The sequence below is a fragment of the Uloborus diversus genome, chromosome 9, assembly GCF_026930045.1.
Source record: "Uloborus diversus isolate 005 chromosome 9, Udiv.v.3.1, whole genome shotgun sequence".
Lineage (NCBI taxonomy): Eukaryota > Metazoa > Arthropoda > Arachnida > Araneae > Uloboridae > Uloborus > Uloborus diversus.
In genome coordinates this window covers 132413355-132432910 of record NC_072739.1, presented here as the reverse complement: position 1 = coordinate 132432910, position 19556 = coordinate 132413355, and the positions used below count along the sequence as shown (strand labels likewise).

The window sequence follows — 19556 nt, the reverse complement described above, 5'->3', positions numbered from 1 at the left end:
TTCGTATCTTTTTAACAATGGCACTCGAGAAAATATAGATACCAGTTTTTTCTTTTTTTAACTGCTTATATATTTCGGAAGATTCGTTCTTCGTCTCACAACGGTTCGACGGACCAAATGTTTGGTCGTGATGTCAGTTTCTCGCGCACAGCTATGAGGAATTGACATATGCAATAACTACCGGTTAAAGGTGTAGAAAGACACTGGAAGCTATTATCGGCGATGCTGTTGTCACAACTGAGAAGCGGAGATAAAAGGAGTAGGATATTACAAAAAATCATACGTTTTCAGTTTTCATAGTGTTGTGCTCTTGTGAATGAAAATAGCAGAAGATGGCTTCTGTGTTTCAATCATCATTTTTATAGGACGAGACAGTTCTATATTTGTGTCATCCAATTCATTCTCGAAACCAAAATTTCCCATTCGTTATTTGCTTGGAGAACGTCATGTTATTTCTAAACATTATCAATGCTTAGAGTATGCTGTAGTTCTGGAAAAACTTCATTATGACAGGTAAAAAATACAATATATATGCATATTTCAATTGTTTCCTGGCAAATTCCTAATTATGCTTGAATTTGCTAATAATGTATGTGCATGAAGATGCAATTTAACTGAATAAATTCAAAATTGAGTTTCAATTCAATTGAAATTCAAGAAACATTTTCAAATGAAAGTTAGTAGAAAGACTAATAATTCTTTAAATTTTCATAATTTCGGTTTCAATTCTTTTGTTTCTTTTTTTTTTTCAGAAATTTATTTTTTACTTTATGGATTTATTTGCAAATGGAGAAAAATATATAATTTTACGCAAAAAAAAAAATCAAAAAGCAACTTTCAAAATCTACCATCCACTTAAATGCTGCACAATTTTTGAATAAACATACAGAAACACACCAATTTTACGTCCTCCGAATTTACGTTTTTCCCGCATTTAACTTTTTTTTTATCTGCTCTCATCATTAGTTTTGCTGCTATGTATTTCCCGCACTTTACGGGTTTTCTTTTTCTTCCTTTATTTTTTTTATTTTATTTATTTATTTATTTATTTACTTTTTTTTTTTTTTTTTGACTTTGAGAAACGGAAAATTGGGGTTTCCCTGTAATTACTAGGAAACGAATTGAAGTTCGTACTTGAAGCAGTATAAGTTTTACAAGCATAAATTATTTAAAAACAAAGCATTTTTGAAGGAAAAAAGAGGTAAGTTATAACCATGAAATATTTACAGACACTACTTTCTAAAAATATTAACTTTTAAAATTTCTTTTGTCTACGTTTTTTAAAGAGATTGTAAATATTTGAACTCGCTAAAACAAAAATGTTTGAAAGAATTAAATTATTGAAAGTGAGAAAACAATTAATTGATAAAATGTAGCTACAAGCTAGATTTGCTAAATTTTCTACTGTGGGATTTGATTCAACTCTGTTACAATTACCTTTTATGACGTTTAATTTCCTTTATGAAATGTAAAGTATGATTCAAAATGTTACTATTCAAATTTGATGGGAATTCAAGTGCAACATATGCAATAAACAAACTTTCCGTCAGTCGATAAGGTGAAATAAACTTAACTACGAATTCTGCTGAGTCACTTAGCATTAGTCAGTGTTGTATCGATGTGCATAGAATGTTCAGAAATTTATATTCAGTAAATTACCGCCCATTAGCCAGGGAGCCCTGGCTAATGGGCGGTAATTTACTGAATATACCTTGCCTCGCGTCCAATCTTCGAGTTGAACCGAACCATTGCTTCGGTCACTCGTCTGGTCTGCTAATTCTATATTAGCTACCAGTTTGTTTCGCACTCTTGGCTTTCTTAAGAGGTTTTCCATCTCTAGCACAGTCACTCTCCTATGTCGGGCTGATGAGTGCTAATAAGCACAAAACTGCAGTCCTCGGCTGGAAATGACTGAGCTGCCGCGAGGCCTTCGAGATAGGAAGGCCATCCAACTAGCAAATGACGTCATCGTTTGTCGATCCACAATGATATTGGGAAGTGAGCACTTCGATTAATATTTTGGTTAAATAAAACTATTTGGTTTATTTATTATTGACTTCTGTTATTTTAGTAGCATTACAAGTTCTACTTTTCCATTTGAAAACATAAAAAGGAACCGATAATCATACATTAAAAAATACACTGAGCTTAATTCATAGTATTTGACATAAAAACATTTATAAGTATTACAAAGTATTCAAATAACTAAACACGATTTTATTTTACAATCATGTTAAAACAAAGTGATAAATAAACACAGTTTTATTTTTCATTGGAAATTGTTTTTTAACTAATCGCATTTTAACTACTCGTATATTGTATTGAAACATTAAGTCTTAAGAAGTATTCAAATAAATAAATGAACTTTCATTTTACAATTACATCAAAACAAAAAATAATATTACTATTGTATTTGTATAAGAATTAAATGAAATTTTAAAAAATAAATAAACATTTTTACTTAAGAAAACGGGAAACATGACTGCAATATGTTTCAAAGACATAACATCAAAGTACATAATACCATATTATTAATGTTAACTTAGCTGAGCAAATTTATGCTTTTCAAAAGACGTGAATGCTTGGGTGCCATCCCCCAAAGTAGACGGTGCCCTACCCCCATCAATTATGAAAACTTCAAAAAAAAAAAAAAAAAAACCCAAAACATCTCCATCTCCCTTAAAATTTCAAGGGCACAGTTATTTATAACTATAGCCGTTGAAAAGCTATCATTACTATGAGACTATGATTCCGAACCCCCCCCCCCCCTCCCTTCGGTGGGCACTCTCGAAAAATTACACAGGAATTCAACTTGAAAAATGTTAATTAAAGAATGTATAATACAACATCATGAATACTGTATGTTGTACATCCAAAAAATGTATTCAATATCTAAACAGCCTTTTTTTTTTTTTTGGAATTCGGCTACTTTTCCATTTTTAGCTTTTTCTGCTGCTAATGATTCTTGTGTGTGTGTGTGGGGTGGGGGGGCTTTAATAGTTCATCATTTTAGGCTTTTGAAAAATTATTTTAAAAAGCATTAATTGATGACAAAGTAACCTTTTTCAAAAAACTTTTCATAGAATGACCATTTTAGCAACTTTCTTTAATACTTAAAACCTCATATATGTTAAATTTAGATCAACATTTTGCTGAGTATGCTCTTTTAGGAAATCAATGTGACAGTTTTATGACAGGGGGAAGGGAGGGGATAACAAGAAATGTGACATCACGCGTTGTTTATAACAATATGCTCATGTTGAACAGCGTTACATGTAACAAGGAGGAGGGGGGGGGGATTTGTTCAAAAGTTTGCATAATACTTTATAGACAGCCCCTTAATTCAATTTATGTTACAGTTTCAGAGTTCCTGAAAGCTTATTAACAGAAAACCCAAGGAGTTCAAAAAATATGTAGTTCAAGATATTTTGCCCTTTTTAAGCATAAACAAACAAGCACAGAGCATTTGGCAAAAACACGTTGTGTATCCACTGCTCAAAACTAATCTTTCGCAAGCCCAGAAATTATGAATACCGTTAACTTAACCACACTGTGTGAATAAATATCATAAAACTTAAAGACAACAGTGAAAAAAAACCGTATATATTTTTTTAATTTTCGCACAGAACCAGCTTGTTTGAATAACATTGCAGGGGCGTAGTTGGGGGGAAATGTTTGAGTATCGGACCCACGACCTCCGACGTTCAAATCTAATCTTCTATCTCAGAACTACGGAAGCCCATCAAGGAATGTTTTTTGATCAAAATAACACATGCTAGCGTATGAAACAATTTAATCGAAACGGAAAATATAAGATTAGTTCAGTTAAAAGCCTGTTTCAATAAACTTGTTTACATATTAACTGAATATCAACACCAAGTTACGTTGCTTCTGATAGCAACAAGTATATTTGCAGAAAATTTTGACATATGTATATTGTCAGCTTGGAAAATCCATTTCGAATAAATGCGTGTACAAAGTTGAAAAAATAAAGAAATAAAAAGTTGCAAGTTAACCGTTTCAAATATTAAAGCAGTATACTAAAATTACAAATTACAGACAAAGATATCAGAAAGGAAACTGACAATTGTTCGTGTAATGGAGGAAAACGTAAGTAATCGTAACTGCATAAAATGTAAATTTGTTTATCTGAGAAAAGTACTTACCTCCGAACTTTAAAATTTATTCCATGAGACGCCCAGCTTTTTTCTTCACATGCAGGTTGTTCGGAAGCGGAAATCGCTGACTCAAATTCACTCAGCAGACACTTATATTATATATATATATATTTTAATTGCCTCTACATTCCGGTACGTGGAAAGGATGAGATAAATCCAACAGTATTGTATTCAAAAATGTGCAGCCGAAGTTAATATTTCCTATTTCATGTATTTCAACCAGACCAAGAAGCACTATTGTTTAACTGGTAGACTGCACTGCTTTCAAAGTTTCGCGCCAAGTTCAAAGATCGACTACTGGTGGCGTAACGAAGCGGGGGGGAGGGGAGTTGTCTGGCCTGTTATCACGTGGGTCTCGGCTGGCGGTGTATTTCACGGACAAAACAAGTTGCTTCAAATATCTCGAAAACTACTTTCTGCAGATACTGCCATTTAACTGCCAACTGCAATATAAATGTTTGAAGGTGCACTGAGTTTTACTACTGCTAAACTCATCAGTAAAAACTTGAAAATGAAACAATCATCAATCAATTAATTTTTAGAAATATCTTTTTTTTTTTAATGTTTATTTTTGAAAGGGGACACATCTGATCTTTCTCGATACCATCTGGATGTGTCCAAGTCTTTATGCACGATATTTAGTATTATGTAGCAAAATTCTGAAAAGAGGCCTACATTTTATGCATAAAGATAACATTAGAAACGCTATCACCTCACTACAATGCTTGATTACAAAAGCTTTAGTTTGTAGAAAACCAATCCAATTTTAGTTATTAAATTTATATAGGTCTTGCATATTTATATTCTGATGGCATTGAAACTTCATTGACTCAACAGGCCTTTGTGAGCCCAAAAATCTTTTTTGTGCAAAAATATTCTTATTTTTCTATGTCTTATATAAAAAGTGTACATTTTAAGTTGAAAATTTTGACAACTCATTATGCCCTTTTTCAAAATTAATAAGTTTGATTCAGTTATAACTAGGTTGCCAATGATATAAAATTTTTAAAATTTTGAAATAAGAAACAGATTTTAATTTAAATGGCATTAATTTTTACTATTTAAATTCAAGGACCTTTGGGAGTCACTGTAGACCCCTTGTCAGCTAGGGTTTGCCAGCCCTGCATAAATATATCACTTAGATTCCAAGCTTGGTCCACTATTGGGGCAAACCTAACCTGGAAATATTGTGAAGGCTATTGCAAATCCTCATCATAGCATTACAAAGTTGCCGGTTAGGTTTACCCCAGGAAGACATGACCTCTTGTTGACTCCGTCGAAATTTAACTTCCTATAAGCAGGCCTGTCATTTAGGAGGGTCAATTGCCTCACCTCTAGCTATGAGAAATTAATGTTACATGTAAGGGGTTGTAGTTTTTGCAATAAAATTTGCATTGAGTAAACACCCTCTCCCACCCCTCAAACCCTGGAAAAATTCAAAATGACAAGCCTGCTTATACGAAGTGTTAGCAGTTTAGGAATACTAAGAAATTAAGAATTTCTGTACTTATTCATGTCTTGAGCAAACCAATGTGTATCTAATTGTAATAATTACTGTGAATAAGAAACAATTACCTTTTCACAGATTATAGGTAGTTCAAGTATTTGGTAAATATTCACTTCAAATTACTTCAGAGTTACCAGAAGATCAGTTTTCAGTGGCTGGTTTATGGGTTTAAGGGGCCCGTTGAAATATATTTTTGGGGACCCCTTTGTCTATAATTATCATCATAATTGGCTGGATAGTCCATTGCGAGCCTTGGCCTTCTTCAGGAGATCCCGCCAGGCTGTCCTGCTCTTTGTCGTTCATCTCCAGTTTTTGATTTTAATGAAATCAAAATCAGTGTCCACACAGTTGACCTATCTCGTTTATGGTCTACCCATTGGTCGCTGTCCAAATGCGACTGTACTGAAGACCGTCAACGCAGCTCTATCATTTTCTATTCTCGAGCGATGACTAGTCCGTCTCATTGTTTAGTTTGGTAAATTTCAAAGTATTGATATTTCTAGAAAGTTTATTGAGTCTTTGTCTATCATAGAACTAAGTAAAAAAAAAAAAAAATGTTGCAATTTTGAATTATCTTTATAGCCTTATGGTCCTGGGAGCCCCTTACAATTGCAACATGGTAGATCTGCCACTGTATCTTTAGAATTTTTTTTTTCACTTGTCTTGATGCTGTCCTAGATATTTTGGTCTAAACTCGGATTTTTTTAATGCAAAACCGAAATACATCATAGCTTCAGAACAATGGTAACATATCTAATCCCAGATATAACACTAAGATATCTTACTGTTGCTTTGAAAGGACAACATAGGGTTTTTTTTTAAAGAAACACAACCGAGATTTTATTAGTATTTGAAATAAATTGATATGATATTCCGTTATCATTCTTTATTTTCAACTTTAACTTTTTAATCACCAGTAGGATTGCTGGAAAGGTAAGAAAAATTCTAAACATTTTTTGACTGTTCCACAACCCAACTAGTTTTTAACTCATTACTCATAAGTAAAATGCATTTTCATATTTTACGGAAAATATAAAAGGAATATCGTCTGTAATTTGAATTATGCGTAACTTCAACACACAGAAGAATCATACTGAAGTATATTTACGAATTAAAATACATTGAATCAATACTGAATTAAAAGAAATGTCAAATATATCCTAAAAAATTCATATATTTTTTATTCATTATCTCTTTTTATTTTATTAGTCAACAATATAACAACTTTTTAGTAACGCTAACAAAATTCGTGGTTGTTTCACAAAATAAGATTGCATGTGACAAAACATAAGTTTCAAGGATTTTAAATATAATACGAGTTAAAATCTGAAAGCCATAACGTATGAAGATGAAGCCAAGCTTTCACGGCTGCACACGGAGCATTTGCAAAAAATTTATAAGTCTCAATACAAAATTTAACTAGCGTAATATCCATCCACGACTTGCAACATTTAAAAACTTGATTCATATTGTGTTCAAATAATTGTTTAATTAGACTAAGAATACCGTTCAGAGTTTAAAAAATACAGAACTTTATGACAATCGCGACTATTACAATGAACTTTTTGTTTTCAAACACAGGTTGCAAGCAAAGGCGCTTGAGCAGAGAATAAGCAGCATTGCGCTCCGCAAAGAGTAGCACTGCGAAATTCTCGCCAACAATTTTGGCAGCTTTCGAATTTCGCCAATGCACTGTAATTGCGAGGGTTTCAAAATTCGCTTCCCGGCGCCTAAAATGCTCGGCGCCCAAAACGCTCGGTGCCCAAAATGCTCGACGCCAAAACGCTCGGCGCCCAAAGTGCTTGGCGCCCAATGTTCCCGGCGCCCAATCTGCGGTGCCCAATCGACGGCGCCCAATCTTCCCATTTCGTGGATGGCAATGTTTTAGTTTTTTCGGCAGTTTTGTAAATCACCGCAAGGTGGCAAATTCGAGCGCTGGAGTTGCGAATGGATCGCAATGCTGCATGACGAATGACCGTTATCGTCATCTGCAGTCCGCCGGTTTGCCTTTTGAATAGCGAAGTCACACATATTATACTGCTTGGGATGCGCCAACCGCCAACGCCAATTCGTTCCACGATTGCGGTTCGCTTGAGTTTCAAATTCGTTGAATGAGCTTATCAACATTTTATTATTGTCTTCTGTACTAAAAAAAAAGTTTGAAACCCTTGTTATGGATCACAATTTTGTTCAAGTTTCCCGTGTGGTGAAGAAGAACTTATTATTCACATGGAAAGTAAAGAATTTTTCTGATTTTGATGTCGTTGAAAAATGTTTGGAAAGTTCTACGTTTGGATGTTATCATAGTCAATGGCAGTTAATCCTATATCCCAATACTTCACATCCCACTCTTGCAACAGATGCCCGGTATATCAGAGTAGACCTTGTCAATTTTTGTGTGCAACCATCCACTGGCATTTTAGAGGCCAGAATTGAATTAAAACAGAAAGATGATTCTAATGTTTTTTTTTGTGGAGAAGAAAACAGGTTCTAAGCTTTTTAAAATAAATTGTAACTCACAAACTTATAAACCAACACTTCCTTGTTTTCTTTCCATTTCTGTAAACAGAGAAATGGCATTCGAACAAAAAAGGCTTCTGTTTCCTGAGGAGGAGTTGACTAGTTTGCTGCATGAAAATTTTAACGACCATACATGAAAACATGAAGGAGAAAAGTAAGAAGCCATCTCGTAAGTACCTTTCCACTTGAAGTCATAATAATTTTAAGTAGTGATATACATTGACACCCATTTTTCAAAAAGTCGCAGAGGGGGCTAAATGCTGAGAAAAAGTAAGCAATTTTCTGAGAAACAGCAATGACATAGTCATTAAAAAAAAAATCGAAAGTGGATATGGTTATACCATGAAATCCTGTGACGGTAAATACCAATCCAGGACCGTCTCTACTAGTTGTGCCGAACACCAGGAAATGTTGACAAGTGTCTAATATATATATATTTCTTAAATCATCGAGTATACTGTCTGTTCTCGAAAGCGAAGACTAGCTCTGGGGATAGATTCCATTTTAAAAAAGGACGACAAGTTAAAGATGGACCCTTTCTAATCGCGTTTGTTATCTCTGCCTTTTTCAATGCTACTTTATTAGAACATCATGTGATTTTGCATTTTTTTTTACTTCTGCATTTCCATCCCTATTTTAATAAAATCAGGGAGCAGACCTGACGCATGCGCCAATTTGTGAGAGGTTTTGGCAAAAGAATACAAACAGTACTCTCGCGTATTGCTGTAAAAAACAAAGGAACAAATTGAGTTTTTTTTTTCTCCTTACATTTTGCCATCATGAAATTTGTCACCCTAGGTGGTGACACAGGTTGCCTACCACAGGAGCCCGAGCCTGTACCAATGCAAGGAAATATCGGTTTCAGTGAAATAAATTTTGAGTCCTGATTTAATTACATTGCTTGAATTCCAAAAATTCACCACAACAAAATTATCATTTCTGTTAGAGACGTACCGAGTAGCACTTTGGCTGAGTACCGAATACTCTGCCTTTCACTACTCGGCCAAGTTATTAAGTACCAATTATGTTTTAATTTAAGAAGAACCACTGACACACATGTGATGAATTTTGAACTTATTGGAATAGTAGTATAGACCTCCTTGTCCATATAATAGTTTTTAAAACTAAATTCCTGCTGAAATTTAATTACGCATTGTGTACATTTTTGTTTGTGTCAAACATTTTACAAAAAAATTATTTTTAAAATTAAAAATAAATAAAAGGTATGATTAATCAAGTTGGAATTAAAACAAATTACAGTAAAATCCCTCTAATGCGGACACTAACAGGACAAGTTTTTTGTCCGCAATAGAGAGGTGTCCGCAGGACAGGGTTTTAATAATGTTATTTGCATTGGAACTGGGGAATTAAAAACTGTCCACCTTTGAGGGGTGTCCGTTAGGAGAGGTTTCACTGTATACCATCAATTATAGTTCTAGTCCGCCAAACATAAATAATTTTTAAAAGCAGATAAAACAAATGTGTAGGAACACTGCAGACACGTGTTTCTGCCCCCCCCCCCCCCCTCTTCGTTACAAGGAACGCCTTTTTCAGTGGCAATCTTGTGAGCTAAAGAATAAAGACATGCGACAAAAAAATCCGACACGAGCTCCCATTTTGTGCATTGAAAAAGGAATTCCTTGTAACGCCAAAACACGTGTCTGCAGTGTTCCTGCATTGTGCTTTTAACGTTGTTTTATTTCCTTTTATTTTTTAAACAAAGGTATTTTTATATTTTTTATGACTAATTTTTGTTTGTAGCAAAAGTCCTATTTTAATATAAAAATTCCGTATTTTCTATAATTACTTTTTTTGCATAATTTTTAATAAATAAGTTTTAAAAACTTTGGGGATGTTAAAATTAAGATTTATTCCATTGAAGCATTACAAACTTCAATGTTCTCAAAATTTTAATTTGACTTATAAATTTTAATTGTAAATGATTGCAGAATATAATGCTTGCTCTTTTTTTTAAATAAATTTTAGTATATCTGTCTTGGACAATATTCAATTTTTTGCAACTACTCGGTATTGGCCAAGTATCTGATCAGAATTTGGCCGAGTACCGAGTACTCTGCAAATTGGCCGAGAAGGCTGAGTACCGAGTATTGTGCGTTCATGAGGAGAAGAGACTTCGGAACGCCTTCCCGAAAGCAAAGCTAAGTTTAGCGCGGGGGTGATCGCTACCCCGCTTTCAATTGAGACAACCCTAAATTTGGCGGGCATTTAAATTTGCAAAAATGTCTTTGTGTTCTTTCCTTTCGTTTCTAGCTTCGCATAATTGTCGTCTATGGGGAATCTATACTTTTTAAACTGAAAATTTCAGAACAAAAATATTGTATTTACAAAAAAAGTAAGGTATTTTGTTTTCCGAATGAAACATTTCTATTAAGGATAGGCTTTCTGAATTTTGAACGATATCCTTTTAAACACTAACGTCCTATATTCGAAATTACAAGTGCGCTGATGAAAAAAAAAGGGGGGGGGGGGACAGGAAAACTTCATTGCCACACAGACTGTGGCATTGAAATGCTTAAGGTTGCGTTCGTTTTGAAGACTTAATATCTCTCTCCATCTCCCTCTCCCTTTTCTTGAGGGGGAGGGGGTGACTCAGTAGCTCTTACGGGTTGGGTCTTTTTGATGCATCTGTATGGATTGTACAAAATTTCAGATCATATAGAGCGGATATACAGTCAGTAGATCTACAGTAGCAGTTATTTTTGAAAAATGATGAAAACATTAATCGAACAAAGTTGCCCCCCTCTCCCCCCCCCCAAAAAAAAACTTGGTTGAACCAAAGGCGGGGACTGGGCAATTATTCCAGAAAGGATTTACATGTGAGAAATAAAAGTAAATGAGAAAACAATAAAAAATCAATCTGAAATATTTAAAGCAATTGACTATTAAAATCAAGGCTATTTCTCTAAGTATTGCATGAATATTAATGTTTAGAAATATGTAATAATTTGCGATACGTTATAAAAAGTGTCTTTGGTTTGAATACTGTTTTAAAATTATAGGTTCATCGGTTGGGTCGGCTTAAGAGATGACGACTACCCCCAGAGCGAGTATTTTCAAGGCGGGGGGGGGGGGGGGGGTAACCAACTTCGTTTCTGGGGGAGGGCAGAAACGAAATTAGTTATATTACTTCAGTACACAGTAGCCTAACGTAAGCAGGGATTGTCCATAAAGGACGTTACACTTCACCTTAGCCTCTCCCCTTGTTACATATCACGCAATGTTCGATGAACATATTGCTATAACGAACGCTTTTATTTGGACCAAAATATGTGAAGTCATATTTCTTATAATCCCCTCCTTCCCCCTTGAGACTAACTGTCTGAAGTTCTTGAACCCCGAACCCTCTCTCCCTACCCCTTTCAAGCGTGACATCATTTGTGAATGACTCCTTAGGGTTGCTCTAAGTCACCAAAATCGCAGTAACAATTGTTTTAAGGGAAAAGACCGGCTCCCCCCCTCCTTCCTGGATAGCTCTAGTCACAATTTGTTTATGATCATGTATGTTTTTAATAAAGAATCATATCGCACTCCAGCAAGGAAAGTGACACAATTCAAAATCTGGGAAAACCGTAACGGCTATTGATTTAAAATCTAAATTTAGTGCTTTTTCTCGACACAAAAACCGCAAAGTTAGCTCACCTAAATAGTGCGAGGGGGGGGGGGGGGGGGCGTAGAAACAATTTCATCAATAATGACATATTATTAAAATTTCATTATATGGAAGAATATTTTTCGAGCTTAAAGTATGCATTATGTATCTATACTTCAAAAACTAATTAATAAACATCACATAATAAGTTGACTGCGCATATTGTAATGTTTGAGACTAAATCACTTAAAATTACTATTGCGTCAAACCTTAATTTTCTCCATTGCTGTTTTTTTTTTTCTTGTGGTTGTGTCAGTTTCCTTGCCAGTGTGGGATATTTTGAGCAACTGAATAGGTTGACTATAGCAACGTTTCTTGATAAAAATAACGCACTTTACATTCAGAGCCAAGGACGGATACAGAAACTATTCAAGGAGGGGGCGATTGATTTCACACCCTTACCCTTTAATAAATTCACAAACCTCCGCCCCCCCCTTTCCAAACACCATGAAAGATCGTCTCATTTCAGTTATTTTGGGAAGGGGAGGGACTTCCTTTTCTACAAAATTGCGGAGGAGTGTACCAAACCCCATCCCTTACCTTAACGCCATCAAAGGTGTCCCATTATAGTTCCTCCTCTTTTTGGAGGGGGGGGACTTCAATTTTCCAAACTTTCCTGAGAAGAGCCCTTGAACCCTATAACCCCATTTAATATCATCTAAAATCTTCTAAAATTGAGTTTTTGGAACTTTGAAATACTTCCTATACAAAGTTCAGATCTCTATCAGTAATGTGTTAAGAATAAGATATGTGCTACACTTTCATTTTCCAGACAGCAAGAGCTTCGTCAAACTATTGAAGATAGGCTGAAACAATTTTCAACTTCAGTATCAAAGACATGCCGTGGAAGAGTTCTGCATCTCGACTCAAGAAAGGGGCGGTCGCCCCATCGCCCCTCCCTTGTGTCCGTCCTTGTTCGGATCTGTATTAGAATACGGGCTACAAACTTTTGCCTATTTTATGATCCCAACACGTAATGCTGTTCCGTAAAAGTACTGGAAGAACTGAATTACTTTTAGAGTAATCGAAAAAACTTGAATAAAAAAAAGCATGTATATTTTTTCGTATTTACAGAAATAAATAGGTTAAAACAGTAACATAAAACGTTGTTTCAAGCACTTATTCAATTATTCTGTAGATAACTATATTGGCATGTGAAAAGCTTTAATTTTTGTTTTGTTCCTTTTTTAATTTCTGAAGAATAAAAGCCATATTGGGGAAAAAAAAATAGTTCTAAAGTATTGAAATGTGTCACACAGAGTGCAACTTACCTACTGAGGCTTCCAAAATTGTTCGTAGGTTTTAAATGTGTATGATTAAAAATGAAGTGCCTAGGAATCGAAATAGTATTTCAATACTTTTTCATACTGTCTCTACATGATTACATCAATTCAACATTTTTTTTTACAAAATATTGACTGTTTGAAATGGGCCAAAAATGAGGTGACAGAGAAATATTTTCAGAAAAATTCGAAATTAAAGTTATCGTCTGTCGTTTTCTTTTCTTTTTTTTTTTTTTTGTTATTTTTTCAATGCGGTGATAGTTAAAAAATCTTTTGGCATTAATTTTTGCTTGTTCACTTTACAAATCTACGTATTATTTTAAAAATGACTCGTATTCGCAAAGTAACAACGAACACAATTCGAAAACGCATTAATTCTTCATTATATTCAAAGTAAAACAGTTCGAAATATTGCAAAAGTAGTTCATTTATCCCTAAGCACTGTGTAATATTTAATAAACGCTTTAAAGAAGAAAATCGGATCGAAAATAAGGTGAGAAATGGTTGACCAGCAAAGTTAACAATATGCGATTAGAGATTTATAATTAGAATACCTATGAAAAACCCACGTTTGAGAGCTGTGAAAGTTTCAGCAGAATAGAAGGAAAAATTTTCCTTCCAATTTCACCTGCAACTGTTCACCGTGTTTTCAGAAAATGTTTACTTAGCGTGAAAGACAGAAAGTTTAGGATTTCCTTCGCAAAATCAATGATAAATTAACCCAAAACGTATAGAAATACACTGCAAATCTTAAAATACTTTTAAGTCGAACAAATGTCTTAGTAGCACACCTTTTTTTCGGGAAAGAAGGTGGGAGGTAATTTCTTAGAAAATTATAGAACACTCGTCTTCTTACAGCGCGATAACGATGGCCAATTGCAACCTTTCTCAGTGTTGGTCAGGGCCGGACTGGGTGGTCAAAAGGGCGCGGGAAATCCGAGTTGAAGGGCGCCGATTTTGCCTCCATAATATCTAAGGATTTAAGAGATAGTGCGGACATTTTAAGGGGATAAAAAAATCATTGAGAAGTAAATAAAGTCCTTTTTTTTGTTACAGAAAATATCCAAAAGAGAAGTCTTATTTTTTGCAAGTTCAACAATAGTAGGAGAGACCTCCCCCCTCCCCCGCAAGAGTGTTGGCACCCGCCCCTTAAATATTACTGATTACCCCCTAGAAATAGACCCTCGCTAAAAAGAGAGGAAAACTCCCCAAAATACCCCCTGAAAATTTGAAGAACGCTGGGGGGAGGGATATTTTCTAGTTTCTAAGAATGAGGTGAGAAATTTTGCTAAATGTTTCTCAATAGGCACTTCTTCCGAAAATTCATTGCTTGTTCGTCTTTCTTCTGGAAATGCATCATTCACTAGTTCAATAGCATTAGGAGACAACATCTCTTGCCGTGATACATTATTTTTTGTGTTGTCGATTGAATATTTTTCACTAGTATCTGCTATCGTGTTAAAACATGATGCTGTCATTTTGTCACATAAATTTGTCGATTCTTTAAGCTGAGGAGCTTTTTTCTCCGTGCGATCAATATACACCACATTTGAAACTGTTGTCCGTTTTCAAAGACTTAAAAAAAAAATTTTTTCATTTTTTAATGTGCTAAAGTATAAAACTCAAAAAGAATCAATTAAAAATATCATTTCATTATAGCATTGTTAAAAATCTTTGCATCTCTGCATAGTGCTTTTTTACAGCATTTTAGTTATACAATTATTTTGAGAATAGGAGCGAGTGTTGATGAATATCACAGGTTATAAGGTTAAATAGGTCATTACTAGTTTCTATAAATGTACTTTAAAAAGAAAAATGGTACGTTTTTGGATGAATAGTACTACAAGAAAGGCATTCAGTCATGAACGGAAAACATGATTTTATAAATTGGGTAAGTCAAGAAATGTATACCTATCTAGAGTATTACCTATCTAGAGATGTAAAATTTCCGGAAATTTTGAAGTGGTGGAAAAAAACCGTTTTTTTTCAGGAAAAATTGGAAAATTTGATTTTTTATGAATAAAATTGGGGTTTCTTAATAGCTCTGTTTATTGGAACATATAAAGGGTTAAACAAAAAATATATGCTATCCACACACCTTTTTCTGCTTCACAGAAATACACATAAAGGTAAGATTAATTAGAAAAAAACTTTTTTATAACTGAGAGCTTTTATGGTCAAACACCAGAATAAGTCAAATCGTCATTCATCCAATAATATTGGGTAATGTGTGTCTAATCATAACAATCACATTTTCTATTTTAGATTGCCTTTGAAACTTGAAATATTATTGAAATTTTCGACTTTCAAACACGATTGATATTTTTTTCGAAAGAAAAATAATACAACAATGTAACTTTACTGTTTGAAAATGAAAGCTATTGAGTTTTGATTTTTTCCAATCCAGTCTAAGTCCAAATCAAAGCTAAATTAGTTTTTCTTAAGCTGAACCAAAACTTAAACTGGAGTTTCAGTTTATTCATACGGCCGTGCTAAGCACAGTATAAAAGTAGTCATACCAGCACTTTTGAACAAAACTGAGTTATTATAACCAAGTTGTTCTCTGTTCTGAATAAAATATGTGGAAGAGCCAAACTTTAAAACACAATCTCAGCTTGAGCCCAACTGCAGATTCCACTTTTTTGTTTAGCACGGCAGTATACAGGATGCGGCAAAAAAAAAAAAAAAAAAAAAAATATATATATATATCGGACAAAAATTGTATCATCGAATGGAAGAAAGGCAATTTTATTTTAATGAGTGCCTTATTTATTTTTGTCTTTCACTTCATTAGAAAGTAATTTAGGATTTATTTCCTAATTTGTATTGTTTTTCTGTTTTCTTACAATTTTAAGCAAAATACCTGCTATTTTAAGTTGTTTAACCAAGTAGAACGACAGTTCGTTTTGCTTGTTGTGTCTCTGCAAACAGTATTTGAAACGGTATGCCGTTTCAAGTGGCTTGGAAATGATAGTCGATGTCCGGAAAGTGTACAAAAACGAACAGTGAACATTTCAGTTAATCGTCAGGTCATCCAAAAACGAGTTCAATGAAATCCTTGAGTTTCCACGAGAGAAGTTGTTTGTAAGACGGGAATTTGCAACCGATAAGTGCGACTAAGAGAAAAAAACAGCTCAAACAGAAGTTTTAGGAGTTATAAAAAGTTTAGGCATTCGTACGACTCCAAATTATGCCAGAAACGTTTGAGATGGGCAGCAAGTCCACCTTGGAAGAGATAACTTTCACTGATTTACCGTTAAACCAGCTCAGATCCCCAGAACAATAGGATTTGGTGTGTAGACACGCCAAGCACCTTAGAAAATGTTAAATATCGCCAAAATCCGAAGTCAATCTTGATCTGTGATGGAATCAGCACAAGCGACAAAAAATCTAGTTTTTTGTGGATGATGTGTTTTGATTCATTTTACTGAGAGGACAGTAAAATGAATCAAAAAGTAAACCAGAAGGACATTTTAGAAGTTATTGTACTTCTGTGGGCCCCTAAGAACACTTCAGCAATGTAGACTGGACATTTTCCTTAAACTCCACACCGATTCATATGGCCAAAAAGACAAGAGTGGTGTAAGGCGCATTGTTTTCGACATGATATGATCTTTTGAGGGGGCTCTCTACTCGCTAGACCTCAATCCTATTTATTACACTGTATGGCCTAGAGTCAAAGGTCTACCCTAAACTACACATAAGTTTGAACTCTCTAAACCAATTGCTTTATAGGGAATAGGATTGATTAAAGGATTTGCGGCTCTTGAATGAAAATTTCAATAAGCAGTTGCATCTCTGTATTACTGCAAAAGGGTGCCAGTTTGAAACCAATTAAATTTATTGATTGCTGAAGGTCTTCTCATATTATTTTTTGTGTTTTGTTAATTAATTTATTTTTAACGAAGTTTCATGGAAAATTGCTTGTCCTTTTTTTTGTCGCATCTTGTACATTTGGATCGCATAGTAAGCAGAAACAGTTTCGTGATTTAAAGTTATGCTTGTTTGTTTTATGGAGAAGGAAAATAAATTCTTCACTAAGAATATTGGTTTAAGCATTTTTGAAAAAAAAAAAGTATTATTAAACGTTTTTTTGATCTATATGGAAATTATATCATCGTACCGCAACTTGCATTAAAGTTACACAGTATTTTAACATACAAGGGGGGGGGGGGATTGCGTCAAAATTTAAGTGTGAGAAATTTCTAATCACTTTTTGCTGAAAATTTCAATTAAAACTTCCTGAAAAGTTAAAAAAATCATTTTTCAATTTTTCCGCAGTGGAAATAAACCCCTTCGAAAAAAACGGTTTTTCCGTTTTTTCGGAAATTTTCCGGTTTTTTCCGACTGTTTTCATCTCTAAACCTATCAAAAATGAAAATTAATAAAGAGTAATTAAGATGAAGAATTTAGTGCGGATATAACATGAGAAATTACACTAGTGGTTAATTAATTTCAGCTCTTTAAAAAAAAAATCGAATTATGTTTATTCATTTGTTTTGTACTTAAAGTATAATGTTATTTTTTTGCATCTCAAATGTCAAATTTGATACGAATTATGCCTTTGTAATGAAATAGACTTATTTATGCTATACCTATGATTATTAACATGATAATGTCATAGCAAATATCTTGGGTCAAAGTTACAAGAAAATACAACCAATCAAACTCTTAACTCATCCAATGCACCTGATTGCCTCCTTGCAGTACGTAATAAATAATATTTTGATAACACTGCACCTATTCGGAAAAGCTTGAAAATTAAATTATTAGAGAAATCATTTTATGTATGGATATACATTTAAAATTGCTATTATTGTTTGTAACCATTATAAGGAATAAATGAATTAATAAAATAAATAAATTAATTAATAAAACTTTTGCAAGAAAACTCAACGATTTCAATTTAAAAGAACAAATAAATTTCTTGACCATCTTGTCTAATTTTCCCCTTGCCTCCTTTTTACATTTAAGAATTCCTTAATTTTTTCGAAGTAAGCTTAAAATTACAATTTTTTTTGTTCCGCAGGGAAAGAAAACAGGAGGGTGTTTCGTGATGATATTTTTTCCCCCATTCTTAAAACAGGATCTAATTTCTGAAAATTCGTTTCAGAAATTCTCGCTAACTAAAGTGTTATATTTTAAAAGTACATAATAGCAAGCGAACATTTTTAAAACGTTTCCACTCATTTTTATGGGATTGTTGTCTTAAACTTTCGAAAACTTTTTGAGTGTTAAATTTCGTTTTAGAAAACTGACGCGAATTAGAAGAGCCGTCATGAAATAAACCAATGATATTAAAAAGAGAGGGAGAATGAAAAAAATAGTTCAGGGACATGCTTGATCTTAATCTGTTTTACTATTTAAAATAATAGTTTTCATTTGATAACACAAGTCACTTAGAGTTTATCTTTCAACTTATCCAAGTACGTTTTTTTTTTTTTTTTTTTTTTTTTTTTTTTTTTTTTTTTTTTATAACTATGTGTTGTGGAAAATTTTGCAATCATTTATTTGTCATTTCGCAGCTCATAGATCATATTACAGTTTTTTTACGAATCATAGATTGTATTTCTATAATTTAAGATTATACATGAAGGAAAATATTTTCGCAATAAAAAGAAAATGAAAACTGAAACGAGTAACCTACTGTTGAAAAGATCCTTGACTTGATGGATCCAATTTTGTTGCAGCTTCAAAATCACATGTTTACTAACGCTAAAATCTGATCCAAATGACTCGTCGATTCATAACAGCAATCGGACCTTTGTCGTCTAACAGGATAAAATTTATGATAGTTGTCCTTCCTTGTACAGCAGAAATCCGTTGCCACAAATCCCCAAGCATCGCGAACTCTTATCCATAAAACGCATCTTAAAAGGCGTCATTTAAAGCCATAAAACCATTAAAGTCAACATGTGTGGTCTACATGTATGCTCCTTTTTTTCTACTTATCATTAAGATAGTTTATCAAAATCTCTTGTACAAGAATGATGCAAAAGACCCTCATAAAACGCTTTAATGGTTAGAATCTTAAGCTTTTTTTCCGTGAAAAAGTGCTCTTTATTTTTTAAGCATTTAAGGGCGCCCATATGCAAAATTTTAAGGGAGGGGGAGGGGGGCTCAATAATCTTCCCCATGGTTTAGCAGAATATTTTTCCCCACGGAAACCGATTTCAGTTTAGATTACAGATATTAAAATTTGACATTTTTAATAACGAATTCACTAATGGCTGGAAAAGAAATTTTTATACATTTTTGCAAAGAAAAAAGCACTAAAAGTAAGGAAGTTTTCATTTCTAAGGAGGGAGGGAGAGGCAATATACTCTCCTAATATGTGTATAACTAACTGTGCAGATAGAAAACGAATAAAATTTTCGATATTTCTCGCATTAGATTTC

The 19556-nt window shown here is 33.7% G+C and overlaps 1 protein-coding gene across 1 annotated transcript in view; it reads left to right on the top strand.

Moving 5' to 3' along the window:
• The first annotated feature begins 7776 nt into the window (after positions 1-7776).
• LOC129229596 (speckle-type POZ protein-like) overlaps positions 7777-19556 on the top strand; it is a 64485-nt gene continuing 52705 nt past the window's right edge. The window contains exon 1 of the mRNA XM_054863933.1: positions 7777-8374. Within this exon, the coding sequence (XP_054719908.1) occupies positions 8317-8374 (58 nt within the window). The 5' untranslated portion in view covers positions 7777-8316. The remainder of the gene's footprint in view (positions 8375-19556) is intronic.